General features: G+C 38.1%; 1 protein-coding gene across 1 annotated transcript; it reads left to right on the top strand.

Moving 5' to 3' along the window:
* The first annotated feature begins 828 nt into the window (after positions 1-828).
* On the top strand, positions 829-2,946 carry LOC18048488 (pheophytinase, chloroplastic). The gene is made up of 6 exons (XM_024187208.1): positions 829-1,214; positions 1,770-1,881; positions 1,981-2,143; positions 2,204-2,381; positions 2,480-2,549; positions 2,635-2,946. Exons 1-6 carry the CDS (start codon positions 829-831, stop codon positions 2,944-2,946), a joined length of 1,221 nt encoding a protein of 406 aa, XP_024042976.1.
* Positions 2,947-8,378: the final 5,432 nt, after the last annotated feature.

Genomic DNA, 8,378 nt, shown 5'->3' with positions numbered 1-8,378 from the left:
TATTGATTTTTTTCTTGGGTTTTTTGACCATCTTTAATCATAAACTTTAAAACAAGTTTTATTTTAGAAATTTATTATTATGATATATAGCGACTAAATTACCATAATAAACATGAGTTATTGTATCTAATAATTTATGTATCTAGCTTATAATCTAATATTTTTAAATAAAATTTAATTGTTTTTTCTTTACTTTTATGGGTAAATTACATAAAATTGACATCCCAATAATTTACACGAGTATCATGCCCTAAAGATACTATTTTAGTTTAAGTAAAGATTAAAACTCATACTAATAAAATAGTATTAGAAACAATGAGTTTGGTACAAAATTAGAAAAATATTAAAGTTAAAGTAAATTCTTAATAGTTTTACCTTATAAGGGTAAAATAATCAATTTAAATTTATGACAAAGCAATCTTTGTAACCAAATATAATAAAATAATCTAAATCAGGAGAAAGTAAACTAAAATAAATTTAGTTAATTACTTCTACAAAGTTCTTCTTTGTTTGAAAATTTTTAAGCATAGCATGTATGTTTTATAATTATTTTTTAAAAAATGGGATGAGTTTGCAAAAATTATTGGACGGAAATACCAATCACCCGGAGTATCAGTAAAATTTTCATATAATAGTGGAAGCAGGGGAGGAGCAGGCCAAGCCAGGCCACAGAAAATATTCAATTGAAAAAGCAAGAAAAGAATGAGCGTGTGGATGGTAAGGGCTTCAGTAAAATTTTCATATAATAGTGGAAGCAGGGGAGGAGCAGGCCAAGCCAGGCCACAGAAAATATTCAATTGAAAAAGCAAGAAAAGAATGAGCGTGTGGATGGTAAGGGCTCGGGCTCCCTCTTTCATTATTCCAATAACAACATTCAGGATTGGAAATGGAAATGGAGATCTAAAAGGCCTGCGCTTGCCCCTATTGAGCAATAAGAGTTGGCAGTTTCAGTTGCAGTTCCAGCAGAGGAATAAGGAGAAGAAGAAGAGACAAAATGTTACTATCAGTTATACTAACAGTAGCAGTGGAGGGGATTCTGCTTCTGCTGCACTGGAATTGGAGGTTAATGAGATAAGGGAGAGTTGCAAAATGTGGAAATGGAAGGGTCAGTACTCCATCAATTACTTGGTTTCATCAACTCCAAATTCACATCCCAATTCTCCTCCTCTACTCCTTGTCCATGGCTTTGGTGCCTCCATTCCTCACTGGCGCAGGTTAGCGAGATAATATTGCTCTTTCTTGTTGTGAATTGTGTAGCGGGTTAATTATTGGGTGCATAAAAACGTTGCTCCTTTATTGTGAGTTCAATTCAAATTACGTTCTGGGCATTTTCGACTATATTTTTTTTTTGGTATGGAGCATGTCTTTCCCTTATGTATGTAATATCTCTGACTCTGTTATGTATTATGAAGTTCAGGGATGCATTTATATGTGTTATACTTCTAATAATTAATTAAGATGAATGAAGCAAAAGAATAATGAAGGTAAATCTATTCGTTATCTCCTGGTGCATTGGCATTAACACCTAGTTCTATTCCTTGCACCTAGATGATGACAAACCGGTGATCTGAGTTTCAGGGTTCCATTTCATATTACCCTTTTATGGATATAGGCTTCTTCCATTTTCCGATTCTTAATCTAGTGAAAAAGTATTCATTTTACTGCTCCGTTGAAAAGGGGAATGAAAATTTGCTTGTGCACCATTCCTTTATCCTATTAAATAATGTGAGGAATTGATATTTTTCTTGTCATCTCTGAGGTAATTTCAGGAATATTGGCACCCTGGCAAAGAGCTACACGGTTTATGCAATTGACCTTCTTGGATTTGGTGCTTTAGATAAGCCAGCTGGTTATTCATATACCATGGAGGGATGGGCTCAGGTATGCAATGTTCCCTAGCCAGAAGTTGGATCTTTTGTCATCAATCGCTTGACCTTTAGTTATTTTCCTTGCTAACTTGAGTGAGATTCACTGATACAGCTAATATTGGATTTCTTGGATGAAGTTGTTAAGAAGCCAACTGTGCTTATAGGTAACTCTGTTGGAAGCCTAGCTTGTGTTATTGCTGCCTCAGGTATATTTATTTTAACTTCCCCTTGGACATCAGATATTCTTCAACTTGCTTGCAAAGAAACACTTGCACGTAATTATCCTTTTTGGTATCTATGGTTTACGATAAACCTGCTATATTTTCTACCATAAGAATCCAGTCAAACCCTTGTTCGAGGGCTTGTTCTGTTGAATTGTGCTGGTGGCATGAACAACAAGGCAATTGTTGATGATTGGAGAATCAAGCTATTGTTCCCATTGCTTTGGTTCATTGATTTTTTGTTGAAGCAAAGGCCAATTGCTTCTGCTATATTTGAGCGTGTGAAACAAAGGTATTTTCTCTTCTCTCTATTCAGTCCATTGTTCATTATCCCAAGACACTAGAATCAAAATTAAAAAACTCTATGATGTGCATATATTGGTGCTGTAGGGAAATACTGAGGAATATTTTACTGTCCATTTATGCAAATAAGGAATCTGTGGATGAAACACTGGTTGAGGTATTAATATTCTCCTCTTATATGCCATTTTAACCTGTTACAAAAATGGCTACTCAAAATTCATGAATCAACCTCAAAACTGCAGTTCATGCGAGAGCCTGCCAATGAGGAAGGGGCACTTGATGCATTTGTTTCGATTGTAGCAGGCCCACCAGGGCCAAACCCAGTTCAATTGATGCCATCAATCTCTATACCTGTACTAGTTTTATGGGGTGATGAGGATCCATTCACACCCCTCGATGGCCCTGTTGGTAAATACTTCTCATCTCTGCCTTCTAAACTCTCAAATGTGAAGCTAATTGTATTGGATGGAGTAGGACATTGCCCCCATGACGACAGGCCTGAGTTGGTCCATGAAAAGCTGCTTCCTTGGTTGGCTGAAACATTTAATTTCTAAGGAATTTATTTTCTCATTAGCAAGTTTTTACGAGCATTATGTTGCGGACCGCCCAATTCGGTAGCCCAATTGCCCACAATTTCGGGCTAGAGAGCCAACACAAGGTCAAGAGTGCTAGCTTGGCCCAATTCCGGAAACTTCTAGGCAATTCTAGCACAAATGAGCTTGTAAATATTCTAGAATACTCCATATATTTCCAGCACATGTAAATATCTAGAATTCTAGGCACATGGTAGAATTCTCTAGAATCTCTAGAGCTTGTCAAGCCTCCCCTATAAATATGGGATGGCATTAGGCATTTGCATCCAACAAACACTACAATAAGCATTGTAAGCAACTCAAGCATTGTAATCTCTCTTTGTGCAATACAAGTTTCTTCCTTGGCTCAATTGCTCTCTTCTCTAGTTCGAGAAGCTCTAGGCTTATTTAGCAACATTCGGCAAAGTTGTCTAAGTGCCGCACGGGTTAGCTGCGCAAAATACTCATCCCGTGACAATTATATATTATTCCTATTGTAAAAAGACAAAACAACTCTTGTATTTATGTTGTATATATCAATTCTTATTCAACCGCTTGGTTATCTTTTGGCGCCGAAAGGAATGTTGGAGAAACTGATCTCTGACAAGTTGTAGAAGCTCCAAATTGATTCAAGAAAGATATCAAATTATTCAATAAAAAATCAAATTCAGCACAATAATAAAGAATAATGATTTAGTAATCCATATTGCTCATGTCAATGATATGTGAATGATAGGATCCAATTTTATACATGAAAAAGATACAATAATCTAAATCGAAATATAAGTTCACAGGCATCTTCAGTCCTTTCCTTACAAGTCATTTTTGTAAATATAAATTCTAACCATAGACGATACCACATCAACTATGGAATCAAATGCACCATTCCAAATATGGAATTGGTAGAGATACTTGAAAAAGTGCATACATGTTTAAGCAAATGGATTCACAACTCAGGTGAGTTGAGTGAAAATGACACTTATCTCAGTCTTCTTCGTTACAGTTGAAACATGTGCTTGGGTCTTCCATTGACGTAGGATCTGGGGTGTGAAGTAAATGGATCCCACATTTTTTCACCCCGCAGCACTGGCACTCCAAAGGTGGAAAAACATTAAAGTGGACTGCCTCAGGAATGCAATTGCATTTCCAAAAACCATTAAAATCCTCTTCACAGAACTGATAGTACCCCAAATGTAAGTGATCTGATTCTACATAATTAACTCTGCTCTGAAATAATCGTGTGTCATGCGCACCACAATCTTTGGTGGTTTTCACTTTGAGCTCAAAAGAAAATGAAAACCATCTGCCACAATCTACATGACGGTCTGAAAATGCTAAAATAGCACTAAATGCAATGCCCTGCACTCTGCTATTATTGAAGAAATATGGCGGCATCTCCAAGGTTATAAAAGAAACATAACAACACAAGTAATACTTAATATAAAAATTCTGTCTGTGTACTATACAAATTGGCATATCAATTATGCTTGCAAACCATTATGCAAGTTGTCATGGCATTTATAATTTATTGCTACGTCATCTAACGGATATGGTTTTTTCTAATCATTGTTGCTCTTCTATTCATTCTAAGACTCATCAGTTCGAGCATATATAAATATATTCATATCAAGTTTGTAAATGCTAGAATATTTCAAAGTAATTATCCACAACAAACTGCTTACCGTGTTATATGTAAGAACTTCATAGATATCCTCATGATGCCACAACCTACTGCGGTTTCCAGGATTAATTGATTCTTGTCGAACAATTTCCCTACCCAACTCTTGTAGTAAATCATGCATTCTTATCTGGTTGTATGAACCAATAGCAATGAGAGATTTATCAACAAGAACATTTATCTTATTTCTGGGTAGAAACCGCTTGCATTAAGGAATTTCATTACTAGATTTACATCCTCGCCTGGAAAGAAACAAGCAACATCAAGGAAAATACTTTTCTCCTCATCGTCCAAACTATCTATAAAGTCAGAGACAGAGATTGTGAAAAGGATTATATATTACTGTAAAGTCAAGCAATTATATATACAAGTTCATGAAGCTGAAAAAGGAAAGTTACAGAGGATTCCTTAGTCTATGGAATTGCAGAGATTACTCCTAAAGTCAAGCACAATCATGTGAATCATCTTAATTTAAGGAGGAGATTGATTCTGTCCTTTTATGCCCCCGCAAGATGGTGCCATCAGTGACACCAATCTTGGATCGAAGTAAGGCAATACGAGACTTAGCTAACGGTTTTGTAAGGACATCTGCTAGTTGATCATTGGTGGAGACATGAGCAACTTGGAGAGAGCCAGCTGAAACTTTTTCACGCACAAAGTGATAATCGAGGGCGAGATGCTTCATCCGTGAATGAAAGACCGGATTGACAGACAAGTATGTGGCACCTATATTGTCACATAATAGACGAGGTGGCAAAGGGAGTTGGAGACGTAGCTCACTGAGAAGATTTGTAATCCATGTAAGTGTTAGGAAATTGGTGGGTGGAGCAGACACGCAGCTAATGTAAAATTGGTAGAAAAAATAAAGAACAAGCACAATAGAGGACACCAGAAATTACGTGGTTCGGCTTTTAGCCTACGTCCACGGGCGAAGACAGAAGGAAATATTTTACTAGTGAAAAGGAGTTACAAGTATTGTAGTATTTTAGCTCACTTCCCAAAACCCCAATACACCCAAACTCTCTAACTCACTAGACACTCAAGATTTTATTAAACTCTTAAAACTCTCAACACTCAAGAAAGCAATGCTTCTCTCTCGATGGAATTGGATACCGAAAACCAAATGAAGAGCTCCCTTTATATAGCCAAAATTGGCTATTAAAATAATAATTAATTTTTTTCCTTGTCAAAATCGTGTTCCCCATTTTCTTCTTCAAACTTCTTCTTTTTTCAATTTTCTTCATTCCGTATTTGCTGCTGCCAAATTCTTCTTCTTCTTGTTTGAACAAATTGTTGCTGACCATCTAGATGGCTGCTTTAGACCATCTAGATGGCTGCTTTTGACATTTCTCCCACTTGGAGATTAGATTGAGAATCAATCAATCTCCACACCATCCTTTCTGCTTCGCCATAATCATGTTGCCTACGTTTCTGCTAGGCCACAAGAGAATATACTCCAGACAAACTTATCAGTATTTATCGACTTAGTCAAAACATCTGCTAGGTTCTCTTTGGTATGGATTTTCTGTAAATCCACACTTCCATCTTCCACTACTTCTCGAACGAAGTGATACTGAACTCCTATGTGCTTTGTCCTTAAATGAAAGGCTGGATTCCTTGCAATGTGCAAGGCACTCTGACTGTCACAAAATACAAAAATTTTCTCTTGTCCGTGCCCGAGCTCCTCCAATAACCTTTGTATCCAAATAGCTTCCTTGCAAGCTTGTGTAGCTGCCATGTACTCTGCTTCTGTTGTAGATAAAGCCACAACGGTCTGCAGTTTCGAAACCCAGCTTACAGCTGCTCCCGCAAGTGCAAACACATAACCAGTAGTGGATTTCCTTTTATCAAGGTTTCCTGCAAAATCTGAATCCACATAGCCCCTGACAGTAAACTCCGATCCTCCATAACATAATGCAACATCTGAGGTTCCTCTGATGTATCTCAGAATCCTCTTCACAGCTATCCAATGCTCTCCGCCAGGATTCGCCATGTATCGACTGACTGCTCCCACTGCTTGTGCAATGTCCGGTCTTGTACATATCATAGCGAACATTAAACTTCCCACTGCTAATGCATACGGTACTCGAGACATCTCCTTCCTCTCTGCTTCATTGCTAGGACACATACTTGAGGATAATTTGAAATTAACAGGAAGTGGAGTAGAAATTGACTTACAATCTTGCATGTTGAAGCGCCGCAAGATTTTCTTCAAGTAATTTTTCTGAGAAAGCCAAATTTTCCTGTTATTTATGTCTCGGTGAATTTGCATCCCTAGAATCTTGTTTGCTGGTCCCAAGTCCTTCATTTCAAACTCCCTAGCTAACTGTACCTTCAATTCTTGGATTCGATCTTTGTTGGGACCTGCTACCAACATGTCATCCACATACAATAGCAAAATAATGAAATCATTATCTTCAAACCTCTTGTAATATGCACAATGGTCTGAACTGAGTCTGTTGTATCCAAGGCTCATAATGAAGGAATCAAATCTCTTATACCAACACCTCGGCGCCTGTTTGAGACCGTATAGAGATTTGTTCAACCTGCAAACCAAGTTCTCTTTTCCTGTTTCTGCAAAACCTTCTGGTTGGAGCATATATATTTCTTCTTCAAGTTCTCCATGAAGAAATGCAGTTTTCACATCTAACTGCTCTAGATGTAGGTCAAATGTAGCACACATTGCCACGACTATTCTGACTGTTGTGAGTCGAACCACCGGAGAAAATATCTCGTTGAAGTCAATACCTTTTTTCTGAGCATATCCTTTCACCACCAATCTCGCACGATACCGCTCCACTTGATCATTGCCATCACGTTTGATCTTGTAGACCCATTTGTTTCCAATGGCTTTTCTTCCGTGTGGTAGTGGTACAAGTTCCCATGTCTTGTTCTTGTGTAGAGCTTCAATTTCTTCCTGCATTGCTGTCATCCATAAAGCAACATCTGAGCTGTTTAAAGCTTCATGGAAAGTTGAAGGCTCTCCATCCTCTGTTAGAAGACAGTATGCAATGTTGATCTCTGTGACATACTCCGAGTGCCACGCCGGCAGTCGTCTCTCACGAGTTGACCGACGAACTTCTGGAGCCTCGGACTCGACTGGTTCTTGTTCATCGTGCTCTGGTGCTGCTTCAGAAGAATCTGAATCTTCTAGATTATTTTCGACATATACTGGTACAGTCTCTGACTTTTCTTTTACAGTGCCATCATCTCCATCTTTTCTTTGTAGTTGATCTTCTACAAAGATAACATCTCTGCTGATGACGATCTTGTGGGCAGTGGGGTCCCACAGACGATACCCCTTTACTCCATCAGCATACCCCAAAAAGATACATCTTCTAGATTTTGCATCCAGTTTTGTTCTTTCTTGGGCATTGTACATTACGTACACAGGACATCCAAATGCATGTAGGTAGGAATAATCAGTTGGCTTTCCAGTCCACATCTCCATCGCTGTCTTCAACCCAATAGCTGTAGATGGCGACCGATTTACTATATAACAGGCGGTTTTTGCTGCTTCTGCCCAGAATGAATTGGGTAGACCAGCAGTCCTCAACATAGCTCTTATTCTTTCTGTAAGAGTTCTGTTCATCCGCTCCGCTACTCCGTTTTGTTGAGGAGTGTATGCCACCGTGAACTGCCTCTGAATACCTTCTTGCTTACAGAAAGCAAGAAACTCGCCGTCTGTATATTCTCCACTATTATCTGTCCTCAAGCACTTGATCTTTTTACCAGA

The sequence above is a fragment of the Citrus clementina genome, unplaced genomic scaffold (assembly GCF_000493195.1).
Source record: "Citrus clementina cultivar Clemenules unplaced genomic scaffold, Citrus_clementina_v1.0 scaffold_3, whole genome shotgun sequence".
NCBI lineage: Eukaryota > Viridiplantae > Streptophyta > Magnoliopsida > Sapindales > Rutaceae > Citrus > Citrus x clementina.
This window is presented reverse-complemented; position numbering and strand designations above follow the sequence as displayed.

Excerpts from the sequence above, each read along its gene's own strand:
- LOC18048488 (XM_024187208.1), top strand. The coding sequence starts at position 829 with ATGGTAAGGGCTCGGGCTCCCTCTTTCATTATTCCAATAACAACATTC. Across the intron at positions 1,215-1,769 it reads TCCATTCCTCACTGGCGCAG|GAATATTGGCACCCTGGCAA; the intron begins GTTAGCGAGATA and ends AGGTAATTTCAG. Across the intron at positions 2,144-2,203 it reads TTGCAAAGAAACACTTGCAC|AATCCAGTCAAACCCTTGTT; the intron begins GTAATTATCCTT and ends TTCTACCATAAG.